Source organism: Capsella rubella, unplaced genomic scaffold, assembly GCF_000375325.1.
Source record: "Capsella rubella cultivar Monte Gargano unplaced genomic scaffold, Caprub1_0 scaffold_3, whole genome shotgun sequence".
Taxonomy (NCBI): Eukaryota; Viridiplantae; Streptophyta; class Magnoliopsida; order Brassicales; family Brassicaceae; genus Capsella; species Capsella rubella.
This window is the reverse complement of record NW_006238921.1, coordinates 2,175,835-2,195,982: the sequence shown is the minus strand read 5'-3', so window position 1 is coordinate 2,195,982 and position 20,148 is coordinate 2,175,835. Positions and strand designations below refer to the sequence as shown.

Below are 20,148 nucleotides of genomic sequence, written 5' to 3'. Positions count from 1 at the left end.
ATTTTTGATATAAAACATTGTTTTTTGGCTATTTTTATTTATTCGATCATGCTAAATCTGTGTCTTATAAATTTGCGCCATCGTATATGTTAGTTAATTTCAGATTACATATATTATATTGGTGGTTTTTTTTCCCAGAATTACAAACAAAAATGTAAATGAAAAAAAACTTTAGAGATCAAATAAAATGTTAGTTAATTTCTTATGTATTGTCCCATAACGTGAAATACCGAAAAGAGGAATCGAATTAGCAGCTTTCATACAATTGATCATAACAGTAGTGAAACGTCTTATCTTAAAAGACTTGACTGATCAGGAAAAAAATATATGATGGGAATGGCTTAAAACTTAGATTTTTGGTTGACGAATATGATATTTTCCAAGGCAGAATTTGGGATTGGTTTGTGATGGGTTTGGGATTAGCTCTGTGATGGAGCTGCATGCTGTTTACGTGGCTGGCTCGTCGACGAAAATGCCTTGTGATGCAATGTCGGCTTTAGAAGAGGGTTGTGTCAGAGGAGACGCGCGGGAGGATCAAAGGAGGTTGCTTCAAGGTGGCTCAAGGCTTTGGAGAAGGCAGGGAGGTACAATGTTGAGGCTTGGTCTTAAATCCAACTTCCTTACGTTATATGAAGCCATGTAGCTTTTTTTTTACTTTATTTTGATAATTCACACAGTAACAAAGTTAACTAAAACGGAAGAGGATTTGTCTAGTGTGATGTATGTCTAAATAAATTTCGGTCGCAATATCGGTCTGAGACTTCAGCTGAATAAGGAGATGAAGCAGAAGGAGATGGAAGCAGAAGAATTCTCTCGAGACTAATTAAGCTCTTTTGTTGTTGTTTTAAACTTGTGATACACTTAAAACTCAACCTCCTCCTTTCTTTTCAATGATAAATCAAACTCAATCGGTAGCTTCATTCTTGCTTTGTATCAAACATGAACTCCAATACTCTAAGAGACAGGACTTATATTAATCCTCCTCCCATAGTCGTTTGAGTATTGATAACCCATTTTCATCAGAGAGATTTCCTGTTAATACCTGATATTGGAGTTCATGTGTTAACAGTAACGTAAGAGAGAAGATCTATAGATTCTTAGATGTGCTTTAAGTAATATAAACTAGCCCAAAAAAGACGAACTTATGACTACTCATTTATTCATTTTTTACGAATAAATTTTGCTCTTATCAAACTTAAGAACTTGATATGTTTTGCCTCCTCCAATGGTTAGAAGAACTCCTTTAGAATAACGTTTAAATTTTGTAAAACAATACATATATGTTTTTGTTTGGTTACAAGAAACAATATAATGAAGGTATGTATGATTATGGTGGAAGAAAGGTACAAAACCAACTTGGCTTCAGTCTGAAGATGAACCTTTGGGATGAAAGAGAATGCACCAAACTCAAAGATTGTGCAAAATCTTGAGTTCCAAGAATCCACCGTAAAACAGCTCCAAGAACATCAAAGAGACAGCCGCTACAAAACTTGACTAAGTAAGAAACCATTAACATTTTGTTAATGATCAATTCCACACTGTGTATTTTGTTCAGTTACAAAAACTGGATAGAGTCCTACAAGTAATTCTACTAATGGAACTGTAAATCAGAACACAACCAATGATAGGTATGAAAAGTACAAAACAAGAATGAAGGCCCTTGGACGTGATTGTATCAGCTCAATTAGATTCATGGTCTAGCAAAATTTGGTCAATTTCATGAATACACAAGTCATAAGCTTCATCACCGGCCAGTAGAAGAAAGCTAGGCACTTTAGGACTTTTAAGATGTGTACTAGGAAAGCCAAGGGTTACTAACCAAGCATTTTTTTAGTTTGCTATTATGGTATAGATTGCTATGAACTTATGAATTGTTGGTTATTTAGGAAGTATAGCCAATTAGCCTGACGTTCGGATCTCTCTAAACCTGTTTGTTTCGTTCTTATCACTTTCATATTATTTTCTTCTTCTTAAGTGACGAGGTACACGAGGATATGCGTGTACCGTTGATCCTCTTCCGAGATTATTGCTGATGTGGCATAGATAAACCAATCCGATAGTTTATTTGTTTATTTCTTTTTATTTTGCACTAATCCAATAGTAGTACTAGTTTATATCAGTAGTAGTACTTTTAGTCTAAATCCGACGATACTCGAACAGAGAGAAACACTTCTGTACGTAACATTTATATTTTTTAAGTTCCTCTTCTTAGAAACAATCTCATCTATCTCATCAGTTCACCTGTTTTTTTTTTTTGTCTTCTTTTCTATTCGCCTTTTACTGTTTTTACCAAAGAAAGACCAACCAACGATGATCGCGCGACGGATCTGGCGGAGTCATCGGTTTCTCCGCCCATTCAGCTCGTCATCTGTTTGCCCTCCTCCGCCTTTTCGGGTACCTGAGTTTCATCCTCAGTCGTCTTCTTCTCCGGCGTCGCGCCCATTCTTTCTTCACCCTCTCACTGTGAGTTTCTTCTTCTTCACTTCTTTCTTTTTACAATTAATTTTGGGGCATGGTTGTTCCTCTGGCTTCATTCTGACATTAGTTTCAGTAATCGAAACTGTATGAATTTAGAGGGACTTCAAGTTTGGAAAATTTGTGAAAACTCGTTTGCTAAGACTCTTGTTTGGATTTCCTGTAATTTTAGGACAAAAGATCAAACTAGTTTGTTATATTATTGGCAGTTGATGAAATGGTCTGGACAAAGTAGAAGCTGGTTTTCAAACGAAGCCATGGCCATAGATTCTCATGCAGGCCTAATTGATGTGCCTCTAGCACAAACTGGGGAAGGTATTGCTGAATGCGAGCTTCTCAAGTGGTTCGTGCAAGAGGTCTCTTGTTTTCTCCGCTCAAATCTTTCATTCTTCATTTTTTTTTTTGGATTGTTCTGTTTCGTTTCGTTATGAGTCAACCATTTTGGTGTTTTTGCTTTTTTGTGCAGGGAGATCCTGTTGAAGAGTTTCAGCCATTATGTGAAGTTCAGAGCGATAAAGCAACAATAGAGATAACAAGTCGTTTTAAGGGGAAAGTGGCTCTCATCTCACATTCTCCAGGTGACATTATCAAGGTTAGAAGAGCTTCACAACATGAAAAATAAATGTATACTCTTTTTTTTTTTTTTTCCTGGAATGTATCTAGATTCATGAGTTGATGGCGTTAGAGGTTACGTTTGAACACATTACACTCATGTCAACTTTGAACACTCTAGCGATGGTTGATTGTTATCAGCTAAACGATTTTGACATGTTAATCTTTTGTGCTAATCTATATATGTTTAAAAGCTTCTAAATCTATATGCAAGGTTGGAGAGACCCTGGTCAGGCTGGCCGTTGAAGACGCACAGGATGCTTTTCTAGTAACCTCTGATCGTTCAGAAATTGTAAATCCGGGATGTTTAAAGCAGAACATAGACAATGTCGTTGGAGCTCTCTCAACTCCTGCTGTACGTAACCTTGCAAAAGACCTTGGCATAGATATCAATGTTATAGCTGGAACTGGTAAAGATGGGAGGGTTTTGAAAGAGGATGTTCTTCGATTTGGTGACCAGAAAGGATTTGCAACAGATTCGGTTTCTACTGAGCATGCTGTTGTAGGAGGAGACTCAGTTTCCACTACAGCGAGTAACTTTGAAGATAAAACAGTTCCTCTAAGGTACGCCTATTATATCATTCTAAATTAACTCATCCTGTGTCTATTATTAACCCCCTGAAGTTTTCCTTATTCTCAGGGGATTCAACCGAGCAATGGTCAAGACAATGACTATGGCTACAACTGTACCGCATTTTCATTTCGTTGAAGAGATAAACTGTGACGCACTTGTGGAGCTCAAGCAGTTCTTCAAAGAGAACAATACAGATTCCACCATCAAACACACTTTTCTTCCTACTTTAATCAAGTCACTGTCAATGGCTCTAGCCAAATATCCCATAGTGAATAGTTGCTTCAACGCAGAATCTGTCGAGATCATTCTCAAAGGTACTTATATATAGGAACTTGGTATTGACATTTGGATTTTAAGTTTAATATCCTTAGACTATAGATATAGATATAGATATATTCTTGGTTTTATTGCAGGTTCACATAACATTGGAGTTGCAATGGCCACTGAACATGGCCTTGTCGTTCCTAATATAAAGAATGTTCAGTCATTATCTCTGCTAGAGATAACTAAAGAGCTATCGCGGTTACAGCATTTGGCGACAAACAACAAACTAAACCCCGAGGATGTAACTGGTGGAACCATAACTCTGAGTAACATTGGAGCAATCGGCGGGAAATTCGGATCCCCTCTTCTAAACCTACCAGAAGTTGCAATCATCGCTCTTGGAAGAATCGAGAAAGTTCCAAAATTCTCAGAAGAAGGAACTGTTTATCCTGCATCAATAATGATGGTATGTTGTTAATCATATTATATCAAAGTTACAAGAACTGTTGTTAGTAACCAAAGTCTGATTAATGAAAGGGGTTTATGAATCAGGTTAACATAGCCGCAGATCACAGAGTCCTAGATGGAGCAACGGTAGCTCGGTTTTGCTGCCAGTGGAAAGAGTACATCGAGAAACCGGAGTTGCTAATGCTTCAAATGAGATAGATGTTACTTTGTGAATCATTATGAGTGATACAATGGTATGTATCTTCATGTTCGAATAAGATCACTGTTTTATAACTGAGCTAGCAGTTGTAAACTAAACAGATATATAAAAGTCATATCTAAAATACCAAAAAAAAAGCCTTTAAAACGATGAACACAAAACTGCATCATATAATAAAAAGACACTAGCTAGCTAACCTCACAAGTCGACATGGAACAGTTCTAAGAAGGCGTGTTAAGGAATAAGGATCATCAACGTTGGCTTTGCAAAGCACTAATAATTTAATAAAAAGAGTCGTACAAGACAAAGGAATATCCAATCTTACCGGCTCCAGTCACTTTCAAGTTTCAACAATCACGATTTGAAATTTTCATATATCTATAATCCATACAAATGGATTCACGTGAGATAGATGAATATTATTATTATTTTTTTTTTTTGGTTAAAAAAAGGAGATACAAGATGAAAGTACTTTGCAGCTTTCACCAGTTGTAAAACACAAAGATTATTTAAAGCATCACATTATCCTATTGAACTCCTCCGACAAAAAGAAAAAAGTAGTTTTGGAAAGGACTAGTTAACTTTTTTACGTGACCAAGTAAATGGGGGAAGAGCAGATAGAAATCCTCTGTGGCTGTTCCATGTTAAGCTCTCGTAAACTCAGGTACGGGATCGCCCTCCCTGGCGTTAATGTTCCCGCTATAGGTCCTGACGAATGTCTATTTGTACTTGCACGGTACGGTGTGCTCAGACTCTCCGTTGCGTAAATCGGACCAGACATCGATCCGGTTACGGTTCGAAAGTTCCTAGCTCTACGATCTTCGTTCAAGCCGGCGGCGACAGGCCATTTCCGCCATTTGAAGAAAGGGAGAGCCTTTTTCCACCAGCACCGTTTCTTCCTCTTGTTGGTGTGCATCGTGGATCGGGTCGGGTCATCTTTCGAAATGGGTTTTTGGATCTTGAATTGAAGACCGTTGTTCATGGATGACTTTGCCCATGTTTCTCTCTTATGCTTTCTCGCTTCCTCCATAACCTTTTCAACCAAAACCATTTTAAATTCAAAAACAGAGTAAAAGAACAGAGTCGAAAATGTACCGCAACAACAACCAAAAAAAAAAGAAAACTTTTGATGTGATTTTGTTAGTTGGAGAAGGAATACAAAAACGTAAGAAAAGACCTGAAAGTAGTGGACTTGAGGATCGAAGCCATAGTCGCTGAAATGTTGAGAATCGGGGATGGGGAATATTGGGGAAATGTTGGACATCCTTCTTCCTAGCAATGTCTGTCGTAGGGAGTTCCGGAGCTTTAATGGCGGAGAAAATGGATGAAAGAGCTTTGTGAAGAGAGTTGCCCGTTGGGAGAGTGTGGGGTTCACTCAACTTCAATGCAACGAGAGAGTCGTCTATTGTGTCCTTTTCCAAACAACCCTTCACCATCTTTTCTTTTCTTTTCTTATAAAAGGCCATACATGTTATTTAATCATCTCTTTTTCAATTCCTTTTTTTAGTCTTCACAATATTATTAGTTTTCCTTGCCTTTCTTTGTCATCTTCGTTTTTAAAAAACAAAGTAATACTAACAATAAGTAAAACTTAGTGTATGGAAGGCTACAAAAGTCGTTGTTCCTTTTAATTTCCCGAAGCGAAGAATGTTATTGTTTTCACCGTTCAAAGAACAATATTGGATCTCGAACGACGATACATACATACATGATACATGTGCATAAGCATCACGTGAATCTCCATAACTCGACGTTTGATTTTATCATATTAATTAATTGCAACGTTTGTATAACATTGAGCTGGACTCTGGAGATGCTAAACTCTCCAATAAAATAACGAATTAATCATTCTTCAAAAAAAAAAATTAAAAAATTTTTACAAAAAGTTGTTGAATCAATTTACAAATTGGAGTCTCTCCTACATGTTCGCGGTATAGGGAACTTGGGTTTGTGGGATCCAAGTCTCGCCACCTAAGAATTTGTCGCCAGTGTATAATAGAGCGTCTTGGGGCGTTAGTTTCTTAATTCCGGGCCATTTAACTCTATGGGCCTGATTCGATCCAGGCCCTGTATTCAAATGCTCGGCGTAGTATAGCGTCTTGAGCGCAAAATCCCCACTCCACGGAAGCCATCCCGCCGGATCGATTACGTCATCGATCGCCGTCTTCATGACGATCGTCCTCGAGAACTCCTTCCACGGCCTTCCTAGGTAAGCTTTGCTCTCCGATTTCACCGGGATATACGCCGAATCTCCTGTTATATGGCAGTTATGGAGCACCAGTCCGGTCGATTCACGGACGTTGCTTCGTCCCTGCGCGGTCACCATACACGACTGTCCTTTCTTAGGCTTTCGCACGACGATTTTACAGTTCTGGAGGATGCACTTCGCGTCTCCGAAGATGAAATCGACGGTACCGGAGACTGTGCAGTCACGGTAGAATTGCCGGTGAGAGTGAACGTATAATGTGTCTTGGTGACCGTCGATTTGACAGCTCTGGAACGCGGCGTAATCCGCCGATACTCTTAACGCCACGGCTTGCCCTCCTTCTGGTCCAGCTGTGTTCTCGATTCCGATGTTCTTCGCTGTGAAGTGGTCGCCTTCTATTGCTGCGAAACAGAATTTGGTAATGCTAAGAATCTCTCTCTGTGGGATTTTTTTTACAGTTTTTTGAGCAATGGAGATTGAAACTTACTGATGGAGCCTGTTAGGAAGGTCTTGACCTTGCCGATACCGAAATTGAGACTACCGGTGATTACCGTCTTGTTTGGTCCATCGCCGATGAAAGTGACGTATGGCATTTTCCGGGTGACAATGACTTTCTCCTTGTAGATACCTTGTTTGATGTGGATGACGAATGGCACTGTGTTGCCTTTAGGCACAGCGTTTAGAGCATCTGCTATAGTCTTGAACTGGCCACTTCCATCTTGAGCCACCACAGCATTAGCCTTCACTGGTCCAGGTCCTCCACCTTGTGCTGCCAGGAGCCGTCGTGCCTCTGGTCGAACCCATGTTGGGATACCATCTTCTGCAGACAGAAGCTTTCTCGCGTAGTTTGTAAGAGTTCCGGTTAGTCCTGTTATCAAGAATCACATTACCCCATTTATTGATTATGAATGATTGGTCATGGATATCTTTGGTGAATTGAAAGATACCTGTGTCGTTGGAGCTCGGGAAAAGGGTGGACATGCTAGAAACCATGGCAAGGCTATTGCTGCTAAGCTCTTTTGATGTTTGGAAAATGTTTTGCATGTCTTGCATAAGATTGGACTTGATTTCCTCAAAGGAGTCCATACATGTTTGCTGGAATGCGATGGAGCCACTTAGCCAAACCCGTAGATCCTCAACAAAAACCTCAACCCTATCAACCGAGAATCCATGATCCATACATTTCTTTAAGTCCTCAATAGCATCAACCATCAGCTTTTCACATAGCTCAAAAGCACCCTTTGCATCTGGGTCTTTGCCAGCCTTGGCTTTAATGTCTCCTGACGCTTTTTTGAGGCCTTCGTTGATGGACTTGATAGTGACGTCGAAGCCGAGTTTGATGAGGTCTAGAGGCTCAGCGGATTTGGGAGAAGCGCTCATTAAGCTGTTAACACAAGTTTCTTTGAAGTCAGTGGGTGCACAAACTGCTTGAACTGCTTTGGTGGTTTTCTTGATCTGATTTTCCTCGGCTTTGGGTGAGTGCTTAGACGTTACAACGGCTACAGAGACAACCATGATGACTAACAAACCGGAGACACTACCGGCAATGATGCATTTCTTTTTCTTATCACCATCAAACCCCATTTTTTGCTGTTTCCTATATTCACAAACTTCTAAAGGTCGAAAAAGGAAGTTTGTTGTAGTTTTCAAGTTTTTTTTCCTACTTTTCTAATGTTTTTCTATACATGTTAAAAATGGAGCAGATGGGGCCAGTAACTGTGGCTCTATATAAGGCCCCTTCTAGCTCTGAGTTTTTGTTTTTTTCTTTATAGGGGGAGGGGGAGGGGGAGGGGGAGGTTTTGGTGTTTGGTATATACAATGCTTAGAACAAATTGATTGAAAGATCGATGGGGCTAATATAGAGAAGAGTTGTAATGCTATTTCTGGGGTTTGAGAAAAAGACATGAGGCTATGTTACATTTTCTGTCTTTAGTAAATATTGTCTTGTCTAAATATTAAAATTTCCCGCTTTTATGATAGCCTATGAATAGTATGGTCTTTGGAGTCATGAATTTGTGGGCTGAAGTGATACATGTTAAACGTAATCTTGAAGATTTTCTATGAAATCTATGATTCGAATGATTCTTACTAAATGGGGAATTGATTTAGAGGTAGAGAGTAAAAGTAGCGGCAACAACGCCTGAGAAGAATCTCACAAGGGTTAGTTCCTTTGGCTGTTGAATGTCACAATGCAAATCATCATATTAAGTATAAACAATATGAAACAGATGAGAAGATCTTGTATAAACTTGTTCAGATTTAATAATAAGACCTAATAACAGCTTTATTATATTATATAAGTAAAATGAGACTCATCTGATTCTTATTCTGAGAATCAAATCGCAGATTTGTAAAAACTTTAAAGCTTTGAAGCTCTCTGTAGTTCTAATTTGCCAATGGTCCCAAGATGAACCTCATCAGGTCCATCAGCAATCCTCAGTGTTCTAGCCGTAGCCCACAGATGAGCTAAAACTGTGTCGGAGGATACTCCGGCTGCTCCATGAACTTGTATTGCTGTGTCCAGTACCTTCAACGCCATGTTTGGAGCTGCAACCTGAGTACCAAAATGATTTTGCTCCTTCACGATCTACTTTGGTCGATTTCTGACCGAAACAAAAATTCCAAAGATGTTACGGTTTTTACCTTGGCCATTGCGAGAATTCCTCTAGCTTTTTTGTTTCCAAACTTATCGAGATGATCAGCAGCTTCTAGAACCAACAATCGAGTTCCTTCCAGCTCAACCCTCAACTGTATCATACCAAGTAATCATATAAGAAGAGCTCATAAGAAGCATTTGGGTGATTTAAGTACGCAGTGTCATTTACCTTTGCAAGATCAGAGACAAAAGAACCATGCTGTGCAATGAACTTCCCAAAAGTTTTCCTACTAAGAGCTCTTTGGGCCATTAACTCCATCCCACGCTCTGCGGCACCTATCAGTCTCATGCAATGGTGCAATCTTCCAGGGCCTAACCTACCCTGATATAACAAACATAGCAAGCGACCGATAAATACAATCAATACTCTCTCTGTTACTGTAAGCCCTGAATCTGTGGATCAATTGTAGTATTACCTGGGCAATCTCGAACCCACGGCCTTCTCCAAGGAGAATGTTCTTTCCCGGGACAACCACATTTTCAAAAGAAATTTCAGCATGTCCATGAGGTGCGTCATCAAAACCAAACACTGTGAGAGGCCTCTTCACACGTATACCTGGAGTCTGCATGTCCACTAATATCATAGACTGCTGCTTATGTTTTGGGGCGTTGAAATCAGTTTTTCCCTGTAGCACACATATCATTTCAATGAATAACCAACATTCATGCGTATGTGTGTATATAGATGGATAGATTTATAGAGAGAGAAAAAAAGAAACGAAACGAAAACTAACCATGAGAATAAGGACTCTGCACCTGGGATCCATGGCTCCACTTGTCCACCATTTTGTGCCATTAATGACGTATGAATCACCTTGTCTGCATCAAAAACAGAAATAGCTATAAGGAATAATATGGACTCAGTCTCAGTTTCAGGATTTACTAGAAGAGACATTGAAGGTGACATATAGCATACATATGCTTTTGGTTTTCAATTTGTTAGTTGAGAAGAATGGAAGTAGATTCCAACTTAACGAGAATCAAAGTCAATCTCTAACCTTCGAATAGAGCATTCAATATTGGTTGCATCAGACGATGCAACTTGTGGCTCAGTCATAGCAAATCCAGAACGAATTTTTCCCTCAAGCAACGGAATAAGCCATTCAGAAATTTGTTCTTTATTTCCATATCGCAGTATCACCTGCAAGACAGTACAGATAAGATAAGTACAACTATGACCAAAATTACTAATGGACCGTAAACAAATCAGGCTTTTTTACCTCCATGTTTCCAGTATCAGGTGCACCACAGTTAAACACCTGTGGAGCCCAAACAGAACGACCCATGATCTCACAAAGGTAACCATACTCGAGGTTCGTGAGGCCCTCACCAAACAATTGATCAAAAGACTTGCCCCAGATATTATGATTATTCTCAGTACCCGCCAGTTCTCTTCTAGCTCTAGCAGCACTATCTACCTGCAAGAACCAAGAATCCCATGAGTATAGTCTCTCTCAGGGTGAAAACAATAATAGATTTGTAGAGAAAGAGATGCATACAGGAACAAATAAGTTCCATAGGCCTTCTCTCTTTGCCATTTCCTTTAACTTTTCCTCCTCGGGGTGAACGGTCCATCGCATATCTGATTGAGCAAGTTTGGAAAACTCGCTTTCCATTGGGTAGATGTGAGTTTCCATAAACTTGATCAACTTTTGCCTTAACTCCAATACTTTTTTGTTGGGGATGAATCTCCCGCTTCCATCTACAAGGCTTTCATACGACGAGCCCACGTCCCTTTGAACTGCATCCCAAATGAGGATACTAGGAGCGATCAAATCACAGTTTATCCGCATATGAAAAATGTAAAATAAACCATTTCCCTTAACAAACTCGAATCTCAAAGAGGTTAATTACCAGATGGAGGTTGTTCTGGAAGAACATTTTCTCGTGCAATATAAGCCAAGGCAGTCTCTACAAGCTCATTAGCTTGAGCCCCTGTATTTCGAGCTCGTTCACCGGCAGAAGCATTCCCCTGCATGATCAACACAATGTCAATGGCTCTACAACTGCAGACCAAAAAGTCTAAGAACAGAAAAATATTCCCAGGCAATACCATTAACCATCTGTTGTACACCCCCGTGTAGATTGAAGCAGCCCGAAACAAAGAGAACGCTACGTAGAACTTCCAGTTTGCAGCAGGCCATGGTTTTCCCTAAAGTTCATTTGCCAATATGTCACAACAATCGAAATTTGAGAAAATATAGCCAATGTACGAGGAAAATTAACTTGGTTCCTTTTAAAGGGCTACACAGGACTCACCGATGCAGAACAGTATTCTAAGAGAAATTCTGGCATAGAAAGCATTCCTTCCGGAATTCCAGTAGTTTCAAGACCTTCACTAACATGCTCCTTATCAAGCTGAACATTCACAATGTAATGCTGCCAACACCATGAGTTATATATATGTCAGAGCAAGAAACAGAGAAAGCTGCTTTGTGAGTACAAAATAACAAACAAGAATAGCTTATTACCATACAGCTGTATGCGACATCACACATTTGATTCCCAAGCGTGGACAATTCCCAGTCAATTATTCCAATAACTCGATCCTGCAGCTTAAAGAATTTTCAGCAAGGTCTCCAGGACTATTTCAGGATCAGAAAACAAAAGGGCTTGAAAGTATTCAGACCTCAGAAGGATGAAACACAAGATTGTCAATACGGAAATCTCCGTGTACAAGGCCTGATGTTGCTCCTGTTGAATCTTCCGCAGGGATGCTTTTGCGTAACCAATCAACAAGTTCAAACATCTTTGGATTCCTTTCAGGTTTACCTTCACTTGTTGAAGCCAAATATTGTTTGAACCACCTATCTATCTGTAATGGAAATATCCAGAAAAGAAACTTAGCAGGAGCATAAAAGAATTAAGAGAACAACAAACTAGTGAGTAATATCGCGAAATTCACCACCCCAAAAAATGAAGAACAAACCTGTCTTTTGCAGTAATTGCCTCGCCGACCATATTTCTCAAGACCAATGGCATCCACATCAGCAGAGTGAAGAGATGATAAGGCTTTAGCAGTTGCACGATAGATCGCACTTCTCCTTTCAGGTGCTACATTCTAAGCCAAAATTTATGAAACACGCACAACTAATGTCTTCATATCAGGATGACTCACATGTCAAGCTAGAAAACAGCACATTAACAAATTCACATAACAGAAAATCTTACAGGCAACTTAGGGTCTATGAAGATGCGTCCTTCCATAAACTCCATAATGTAAAACGCAGTCCCAATCACAGTAGGGTCAGTACATAAGCAGAAGACTTTAGGAACAGGAACCTGTGTATGTTCACCTAAAGCCTGAAGCACCTACATAACCACCATCAAAGTATTAAGCAAAAAAGCATCTACCTTTATTTGATACTGTGTCTATTATAGGTAGCATCACAATCAGTTACATGATTATGTAATACAAGCAAAAAAATTCCATCTTCGTCAGATATCGAGTAGTATACTCATTCAAATTGCCATGATTTGGGGGGTTTTCAGAGTTAAAGAATTGATACCTGAAACTCCCTTTCAACAGCATGAGCAGATTGAAGGAGCTTCCCAGGAGGCTTCTTCCTCAAAACGTATCGTTTCGATGAACTCCCTGAGCCAACCTCAATCAGAAACGTGGGATTCGACTGCCCGTGTCCGAACTGTTGAACAAAAAAAAACAGATAAAGTTTCTTTCTTACCGGAGAAACCTCAAAAGACGACAGCGATCAGGACAGACATACCTGTGAGACTTTGAATTGGGATGGGTCGGTCGGGAAACCGGAGATGTTGTCGGCGGCGAAACGAAACAAAGCATGGTGATCGAACCGATGAGCAGGTTGAACACGTGTCACAAGATCGCCCGTGCTGCTGCCCATGTCCTCTCCTTCACTCCTCTATCTCGCTATGCTCCTCAGACTTGCAACGAATACCAAAATCCAAGAGATTCATGCACAAGAATTATTCTCTCTCTCTCTAGAACACAAAGACGCATTGATATCAAACAATTCCATTAAAGGAAAGTCTTGGATAATTTTTATTTTATTTTTTACCAATTAAACAATTGTTTATCTACTTTCCTGATTTTATGAGATATAATTCTATCTTTTATCTTATTTACAGTAACCTCTACCCAAAAAAAAAAAAAAAAAAAAAATTTACTACATTTAACCATTTCGATTATCTGATTTTGATAATGATCGTGGCTAGCCAAAGATAAACTCAAGTATAAAAGGTTTATCCACGGATAGTGGCATAGTTTGCCTTGCCAACTCAGATTAAATGATTTAGCTTAGGACGTTCACACTTCACACTAAGAAAGCTTACACAAAATGAATACGTTTGTGCGTCGGAAAAGAAAAATATCTACAAATGACTTCTCAAAACAAAACTTGAGAGATTGATGAACAACTATTTTCAATTTGGTGATTTGGTCTAAAGGGCTTGATACAACGGCTGCCATTTTAAGTTCAGTAACCCATATTAAAACATATATTAAAGGCCCACTTAGCCCATATAGTTCTCTCGGAACTCGAATCAACAGAAAAAGACTGAAGAGAAGATACAACAGAAGCCGAAACCCTCACCGGCGATGGCTCTTACACGGCGCACATTAGCGACACTCCTAAACAAAACCCTCTCCTCCTCTCCTTCTTCTTCTCTCTCTACGCTCTCTTCTCGTTCTCGATTCGCTTTGCCTCTGCTTGAAAAGGTTTTCTCAGCCCGTACCGGACTTGGTCCCTGTTACCTCTCGACCCGACTCAAGACATCCGGGTCCGGATACTCTCCCCTGAACGATCCTTCGCCGAATTGGAGCAACCGTCCGCCAAAGGAGACGATTCTTCTCGATGGTTGCGATTACGAGCACTGGCTCATCGTCATGGAGTTCACTGATCCCAAACCAAGTGAAGAAGAAATGATCAATGCTTATGTCAAAACCTTAACTTCCGTCCTTGGCAGGCAAGTTCTCTTTTCCAATTGAATTTTGTTAAATTCTTCCCAATTCATTTGATCATTTGTGATTTGATGTATTTGCGTTTCTGTGGGTTTACAGCGAAGAGGAGGCAAAGAAGAAGATCTACTCTGTTTGCACTTCCACCTACACTGGCTTTGGTGCTTTGATCTCTGAAGAGCTTTCTTGCAAAGTCAAAGGTATAAAAAGTTTCATGTTTGTAATAAGCTTTTCAGGCCTTCTTTGCTCCGATTCTGAGGTAGCTTCTCTGGTGTAATAGTTATGTGTTGCTGTGTACCGTAAAAGGGTTTCTAAATTTTGGTTCTGCTCTGTTCAATTGGTTTCGCTGCTTGGATGGGAACTTGTCTTGATCGTTGTTATTGTCTGTTCTAGTACGATTATGAAAACATATTTCTACTGTCGGAGATCTGATACAGAGTTGTGTGTAACATTAGGATTGCCTGGTGTTCTGTGGGTGCTGCCGGATTCATACCTTGATGTACCAAACAAAGACTATGGAGGTGTGTAACGTTTCTGGATATCTTGTGAATGATTGGGATATGAGATATACCTACAAGCGTATGAAATGGAGACTGAGAAGTCCGAGAAAAAGCATTGCTGCAGCACAAACTAAGACAATTCTTATTGAAACCATCTTGTCTTGTTTTCAGGTGACTTGTACATTGAAGGAAAGGTCATACCAAGACCACAGTATAGGTTCACAGAACAGCGCCAGACTAGGAACCGGTCTAGGCCAAGATATGATAGGCGACGTGAGACAATGCAAGTGGAGAGGAGAGAGCCATCCATGGGTCAAGCAAATCCAGGGGAGTTCAACAAGCCTGGTGCTTAATATAATAAAAACCTTTATCGACATGAACAAAGTATGCGTCTGTTATGGAGTTTATTAGGATTATGGTATCACATGCCAGCCTTCTTGTAAGAGATCTTTCAATCTATCCAATCGATCAATCATCATCATTCATGTCTCTAATAAATGATTTAACTCCTCTAAACAAGAGCAAATTATAGAAATCTAAAAGATGATTTGCAAAGGAAATTAAAAATATATGTACAATGTATATAAATATATATACACACGGATCGATCATATAATATAATTGGAAATGAGATTAAGAATCTAAAACCAGGCAGGGATCTCAATCACACTTCACACTACGACCACAAATTTGTCAGCACACCGGAGATAATGTGATGTTCAACTTCTCCCTTTCACCGTCGGTCACGATCCTCGCTATCCTCTTGAAGGCGAAGTGCACACAGTTAGACAACGCGATCCAGCAAATCACTTCATACACGAACTCCATTGCTGGATCCGACCAAGACGAAAACGACGACTCGTCCCAATTCTCCCTCCCGAAACCACCGCCACCGCCGCCGTAGTTCCATCCCTTTCCACCTCCATCGTTTCCTCCTCCTCCTCCAAATCCGAATGGACCGTCGTCACCACCGAAATCACCTTCCAACAAAAACCGACCAAAATCTCCAACATCGTCTCCATCACCGCCAAAGGAAACTCGCCTCGTACGTCGCTTCTTACGGATCCGGCGGATGGTCTTATACGAGCTAGATCTGACCGGAGGGGGAGCGAGTGCGTCAACGGGAAAGATAATCGCCGATGCTTGAACGATTCCTCCACCGGGAGATTGATGATCGACGGCGGAATCGGCGAAGGAAATATGATTGGCCAAATCCAACCTTTGAAGGAGAGATTTGCCAAACACGATACCTTGCTTAGCCGTAAAGAGTGTGACTGTATCGGCGACCAAAGAGAACTCCATGATGATCTACAAATCCACGACGATGACCTTGTTCCGGATATTTTTTTATAATCCCCAAAATCGACGAAACAGTTTTGGATTAGGGATTATGCAACCTTGCCGGCAAATTCGGGTAATGACGGAGATAAATGAGGAACCTGATTCGGATCCGAAGGAGGCGGATAAATTGGACACGTAATTGATTTGCGCGTTGAATAGAGAAGCCACGTGTCCTCTTGTCGTCACACGTGAGTAGCACGCAACAAGGGTCCGGTCCGGTCCATTAACACGTGAAAGCCCAAAGGTGATTTATCGAAGACCAATAAGTTTATACTTGCTTTAAAACACCTTTTAGTACTCTCATTTGAGAAGATCATACTCCCTCTGTTTCTAATTCTAATTGATTGATGTTTTAAGATTTTTACACTTATTAAAAAAAAGTGCAACTTTTATTTATTAATTAGTTTATAATTGTTTGTGTGTAGAAAAAGAAAATACAAACCATTAATAACATGACATGTGGAAAAAAGCAAAAAGTAAAATAATCATTTTTATATTTTAATCTACAAAATCAATTTTTTTGAAAGAACAAAAATTCTCAAAACATCAATCTATTAGAAACAGAGGGAGTATTTACTTTCAAACACCTTTAAGTACACATGTTTTTAGTTACGGACTTACGGTACAAAGAAAAACGCTCATATGAACATGGTTATATCAATAATCAATTTCTATACTACCTAGCTAGTTTGATAAAAATGAGGAAGTAATTGGTAATTTCTATTGATATTAATCAAAGACGTTAGCATCCCCATGTGATTATTACTTTCGGGTGACCAATTACAACCGCTATGTTTGACTTTTAAAACTCTGATTTTGAGCAGTAATGAATTAGGTTTAATTTGAATATATTACTGTAATTTTGTTTGGCTTCATTGCAACAAGTCAAACCTAGTTTAGAAAACCTATGATTCAAAACACAAAGTGCTTTTGAGTTTCTTTTAATTCTTTCTTAATAAAGATAAACGTGCTTGTAACATTAGGTACGAACTTAGCTTATGTCCAAAGCCACTTTCATATGCAGTACTGTTTTTGTTGTCTCAAGTATAGTCAAACATCAAACACCAGAAAACAAATCACGATATCCGATCGGAATCCAATTTTCGAAGCAAAAGCCAGAGATATGTATACTATAGCATAATACTACCATATGTATATTGAGGTTTTAACATTTGTTGTATCTAGACATATTAGACTTCCGAGGTTTTTGATTCAACCCATGCAAAATATTGTGCAAGGAAACCAATAGAAAATTCTATCAGCTTCAATGTTTTTCATGTAAACTGTGAAAAGAGAAGAGGAGTAGGGTTTAATTAGTTGCTTCATTACTTTGATTGTTTCACCTTTGTCAATAGATTTCAAATAAAAGCTTTAAAAAGTGTATGTATAAGTTTACTTCTCTAGAGCTACTATATGTATCACAAGTTTCGTGTTCCAGTATTAAATTGATTCTCTACATTTTACAGCTATCTAACGTCATAGAGATATACATGATTTAATTAAATGAAGGAGTACTTTTCGATTGTAAATTCTGTCATCAAATACTATTAGAAAACTTCACCTAACCATTCATAATTTCATATATAATGTACATGACACTATACTACCCACAACATGCAACCCTCTTTTTTTTTTGGTCATAAAAGATGCAACCCTCTTAAATATTACAAAAAGAAACCAATCTAATCTACAACAGATGGAATGGAACCACAAAATGTATAACAACATGCATATGCAACATGATTTAACATCTGAAACTTTATACTTGTACCTAAATACATTCTGTTAATAGTTTGGTAACTAGTACATTTTACCTAAACCTAGTGATTACCGTTATATTGATTTTGCTTCAAAGTAATTGACATTTATGTCGGTAGAAAACAATGATAAAGCCGTTTTGTTATTCAATTTACAAATTACAAGAATTTACAATTTATTTAGTTATAATAAAAATAATTCGTCCAACACAATTCTTTCTATTAATTTGTGATTTTTTTTTCAAAACAATCTTGGTAGTAATTTGTCGAGCTGCAACGTGGCTAAAACGGCTGATCCAACGCTGGTAATTAAGTTACTTTACCTTGTACGTAGTTCTTACTCGATCGTTCTTCGTTTTGATACTTTTTTTCTTTTCAGTAGAATTTTGTTAAACTCGATTAGAAGGAAAAAAAGATTTTATCATAAATGGATTAGTTTGTTAATGTTTCTCTCTCTGATCTCTTCTAATTTAAAATGTCAATCCCGCAAAGTCTGCCTACCTTCTCTTAACGTCTTCTCTCTCTCTCTTTCTCTCTCGCTATTCTACTCACTCCTTCTCCTTCCATATTTTCCTTTCACCTCTCCATTTTCTTGGAAAAGGTTCTTGAAACTTTGTTTTGTTGCATAAATGGGTAAGATCCGACCCGGAACGGATCCGAAAGCGGCATTGGTCTCAGATATTCTAACCCTATCCATATCACCAATCTCTTGCATTCATATCAACCGCATCTCCGGTTCGTGTTTCATCGACTGGTATCTCATTCTCGGTGTATGTTCTCTTTCCTTCTTTTTCTTATTGCGTTTTATTCAAGTACGAATGATTAAATAAAAGAGATCGAGCACTGGATTCATCTTGATTATTAAAAAAAAAAAAAAACAGATCCAGGAAGATGCAGAGGTCAAGCTCATACGTAAACGATATCACAAATTAGGTCGGATACTATTTGAATTTCACTTTCAAATTTGATTAGCTATCTTTATTGTTACATTTTTTTTATAACATTTTCTGGTTATGGTATATTAATTCTAAGATAAACTTGGTTTATTTTGTTCAGCTTTGAAGCTTCATCCCGATAAAAACAATCACCCAAAAGCAGATATTGCTTTTAAGCTCATCCACGAGGTCATCTATATATATTTTTCAATCTTATTTTTATATAATAAAAATCCTAGCTAGCAGTCTTCTTGACATGTATATATTTGTTATCTTTTCATGAAAGACACATAATATCTATATATATATATATATATATAATGTGTGTGTCCACACACACATACTTAACTAGAGAGCATCAGGATGAATTCTAGCATTTTTCCAATACAACAATACTCTTCATCTATCTTGTAGCCCGGTTTGGCGTCTACTGTTTAAACTAGCTTACTTACTTTACTTATGCGACGCATGTAGGCTTACTTATGTCTTTCAGACGAAGCAAAGAGAAGATGCTTCAACACGGACCGAAGAAAGAACATTTGCATAAAATGCAGCAGCCGAGTCTCGCACAAAACCAAAGAGAAGAACCGTAGCGATTCCAAGCCGAACCGGTTCTGTCAAACCCTCAGGGACATAAGGGACAAGTTCAGAGAGGAGAACAAGGTGATAGAGAGGTGTCTAAAAACAAATAGTGCAAGATTCATGGGGAACAGAACAACAGAGGAAAGCTCTGTTTATGGTATACCAAACCGAAACCGGTTTAATAAAGAGTCGCCTGTGTTTAACCCATCAGATTACAGGTTATGGGGTTATCCACATGTGAGAAATCGGGTGTTGGACAACAACTTGTCGGATTGGGGCATTTTTATGAGAAGCAGATCCACTTGTGTTCACTCATCCTGATCAATGTAGTCTTTTTTATTTTATTTTTATTTTAAAAAACCACCCTTTAGTTTAAATAAAGTGAGAAAATATCTATTGAAGAATTTCGTAGCTTCTTCATTGTATTCTTTCATAATTCAAATCTTTCGACTAAAATCAATCATATCTTGTTGTTATCTTTACAAACATAACGCATTACGGAGTTGGAACGCAGCCACACAAAAAAAAAAAAAAAAAATCCATATGATGTAGCCATGTAGGTAGTCATTGTAATATCACTTGGTGACTATCATCAGAAACTACAAAGAGCCTTATCCTTTTCACTTGTTCTCTTTTCAAAAGACCC

General features: G+C 38.7%; 8 protein-coding genes across 8 annotated transcripts; 4 read left to right on the top strand and 4 right to left on the bottom strand.

Annotated features, from left to right (window-relative positions):
* Positions 1-414: 414 nt before the first annotated feature.
* LOC111831404 (NADPH-dependent diflavin oxidoreductase 1) lies at positions 415-738 on the top strand (the record flags this gene model as incomplete). Its single annotated transcript, XM_023785474.1, is given in 3 exon segments — positions 415-441; positions 443-502; positions 505-738. Coding segments are annotated over 3 exon segments (192 nt in total), but the record flags the coding sequence as incomplete, so codon positions are not given.
* A 1,404-nt stretch (positions 739-2,142) lies between these two features.
* LOC17891998 (lipoamide acyltransferase component of branched-chain alpha-keto acid dehydrogenase complex, mitochondrial) lies at positions 2,143-4,707 on the top strand. The gene is made up of 7 exons (XM_023786538.1): positions 2,143-2,463; positions 2,685-2,831; positions 2,942-3,067; positions 3,302-3,651; positions 3,728-3,975; positions 4,075-4,391; positions 4,478-4,707. Exons 1-7 carry the CDS (start codon positions 2,311-2,313, stop codon positions 4,589-4,591), a joined length of 1,455 nt encoding a protein of 484 aa, XP_023642306.1. The 5' UTR covers positions 2,143-2,310; the 3' UTR covers positions 4,592-4,707.
* A 294-nt stretch (positions 4,708-5,001) lies between these two features.
* LOC17893769 lies at positions 5,002-6,115 on the bottom strand. Its single transcript, XM_006298477.2, has 2 exons — positions 5,770-6,115; positions 5,002-5,625 (listed from the first exon to the last, which is right to left on the bottom strand). Exons 1-2 carry the CDS (start codon positions 5,854-5,856, stop codon positions 5,179-5,181), a joined length of 534 nt encoding a protein of 177 aa, XP_006298539.2. The 5' UTR covers positions 5,857-6,115; the 3' UTR covers positions 5,002-5,178.
* A 280-nt stretch (positions 6,116-6,395) lies between these two features.
* On the bottom strand, positions 6,396-8,758 carry LOC17890921 (probable pectinesterase/pectinesterase inhibitor 23). The gene is made up of 3 exons (XM_006299678.2): positions 7,746-8,758; positions 7,286-7,666; positions 6,396-7,199 (listed from the first exon to the last, which is right to left on the bottom strand). The coding sequence occupies exons 1-3, from the start codon at positions 8,380-8,382 to the stop codon at positions 6,511-6,513; spliced, it is 1,707 nt and encodes a 568-aa protein (XP_006299740.1). The 5' UTR covers positions 8,383-8,758; the 3' UTR covers positions 6,396-6,510.
* Positions 8,759-8,980: 222 nt separating this feature from the next.
* Positions 8,981-13,548, bottom strand: LOC17890642 (probable acyl-CoA dehydrogenase IBR3). Its single transcript, XM_023786205.1, has 17 exons — positions 13,180-13,548; positions 12,964-13,098; positions 12,626-12,766; positions 12,384-12,515; positions 12,084-12,269; positions 11,926-12,003; positions 11,714-11,833; positions 11,508-11,606; positions 11,309-11,426; positions 10,954-11,195; positions 10,675-10,872; positions 10,453-10,595; positions 10,189-10,273; positions 9,871-10,080; positions 9,624-9,776; positions 9,442-9,546; positions 8,981-9,352 (listed from the first exon to the last, which is right to left on the bottom strand). Exons 1-17 carry the CDS (start codon positions 13,312-13,314, stop codon positions 9,158-9,160), a joined length of 2,475 nt encoding a protein of 824 aa, XP_023641973.1. The 5' UTR covers positions 13,315-13,548; the 3' UTR covers positions 8,981-9,157.
* A 426-nt stretch (positions 13,549-13,974) lies between these two features.
* Positions 13,975-15,368, top strand: LOC17891571 (multiple organellar RNA editing factor 3, mitochondrial). The gene is made up of 4 exons (XM_006298325.2): positions 13,975-14,395; positions 14,490-14,587; positions 14,843-14,908; positions 15,059-15,368. Exons 1-4 carry the CDS (start codon positions 14,028-14,030, stop codon positions 15,238-15,240), a joined length of 714 nt encoding a protein of 237 aa, XP_006298387.2. The 5' UTR covers positions 13,975-14,027; the 3' UTR covers positions 15,241-15,368.
* A 45-nt stretch (positions 15,369-15,413) lies between these two features.
* On the bottom strand, positions 15,414-16,341 carry LOC17891360. The gene has a single exon (XM_006299004.2). It carries the CDS (start codon positions 16,187-16,189, stop codon positions 15,581-15,583), a length of 609 nt encoding a protein of 202 aa, XP_006299066.1. The 5' UTR covers positions 16,190-16,341; the 3' UTR covers positions 15,414-15,580.
* Positions 16,342-18,505: 2,164 nt separating this feature from the next.
* On the top strand, positions 18,506-19,936 carry LOC17892648 (pre-mRNA-splicing factor cwf23). Its single transcript, XM_006298413.2, has 4 exons — positions 18,506-18,755; positions 18,867-18,918; positions 19,042-19,109; positions 19,395-19,936. Exons 1-4 carry the CDS (start codon positions 18,615-18,617, stop codon positions 19,821-19,823), a joined length of 690 nt encoding a protein of 229 aa, XP_006298475.1. The 5' UTR covers positions 18,506-18,614; the 3' UTR covers positions 19,824-19,936.
* The last annotated feature ends 212 nt before the right edge of the window (positions 19,937-20,148 follow it).

Excerpts from the sequence above, each read along its gene's own strand:
- LOC17891998 (XM_023786538.1), top strand. The coding sequence starts at position 2,311 with ATGATCGCGCGACGGATCTGGCGGAGTCATCGGTTTCTCCGCCCATTC. Across the intron at positions 3,976-4,074 it reads TGTCGAGATCATTCTCAAAG|GTTCACATAACATTGGAGTT; the intron begins GTACTTATATAT and ends GTTTTATTGCAG. Across the intron at positions 4,392-4,477 it reads ATCCTGCATCAATAATGATG|GTTAACATAGCCGCAGATCA; the intron begins GTATGTTGTTAA and ends TTTATGAATCAG.
- LOC17893769 (XM_006298477.2), bottom strand. The coding sequence starts at position 5,856 with ATGTCCAACATTTCCCCAATATTCCCCATCCCCGATTCTCAACATTTC. Across the intron at positions 5,626-5,769 it reads CTCAAGTCCACTACTTTCAG|GTTATGGAGGAAGCGAGAAA; the intron begins GTCTTTTCTTAC and ends TTGGTTGAAAAG.
- LOC17890921 (XM_006299678.2), bottom strand. The coding sequence starts at position 8,382 with ATGGGGTTTGATGGTGATAAGAAAAAGAAATGCATCATTGCCGGTAGT. Across the intron at positions 7,667-7,745 it reads CCCGAGCTCCAACGACACAG|GACTAACCGGAACTCTTACA; the intron begins GTATCTTTCAAT and ends TCTTGATAACAG. Across the intron at positions 7,200-7,285 it reads CTTCCTAACAGGCTCCATCA|CAATAGAAGGCGACCACTTC; the intron begins GTAAGTTTCAAT and ends TCTGTTTCGCAG.
- LOC17890642 (XM_023786205.1), bottom strand. The coding sequence starts at position 13,314 with ATGGGCAGCAGCACGGGCGATCTTGTGACACGTGTTCAACCTGCTCAT. Across the intron at positions 13,099-13,179 it reads CCCAATTCAAAGTCTCACAG|TTCGGACACGGGCAGTCGAA; the intron begins GTATGTCTGTCC and ends TTTGTTCAACAG. Across the intron at positions 9,353-9,441 it reads GAATTCTCGCAATGGCCAAG|GTTGCAGCTCCAAACATGGC; the intron begins GTAAAAACCGTA and ends TTTGGTACTCAG.
- LOC17891571 (XM_006298325.2), top strand. The coding sequence starts at position 14,028 with ATGGCTCTTACACGGCGCACATTAGCGACACTCCTAAACAAAACCCTC. Across the intron at positions 14,588-14,842 it reads GCTTTCTTGCAAAGTCAAAG|GATTGCCTGGTGTTCTGTGG; the intron begins GTATAAAAAGTT and ends GTGTAACATTAG. Across the intron at positions 14,909-15,058 it reads ACCAAACAAAGACTATGGAG|GTGACTTGTACATTGAAGGA; the intron begins GTGTGTAACGTT and ends TCTTGTTTTCAG.
- LOC17891360 (XM_006299004.2), bottom strand. The coding sequence starts at position 16,189 with ATGGAGTTCTCTTTGGTCGCCGATACAGTCACACTCTTTACGGCTAAG.
- LOC17892648 (XM_006298413.2), top strand. The coding sequence starts at position 18,615 with ATGGGTAAGATCCGACCCGGAACGGATCCGAAAGCGGCATTGGTCTCA. Across the intron at positions 18,756-18,866 it reads ACTGGTATCTCATTCTCGGT|ATCCAGGAAGATGCAGAGGT; the intron begins GTATGTTCTCTT and ends AAAAAAAAACAG. Across the intron at positions 19,110-19,394 it reads CTTTTAAGCTCATCCACGAG|GCTTACTTATGTCTTTCAGA; the intron begins GTCATCTATATA and ends CGACGCATGTAG.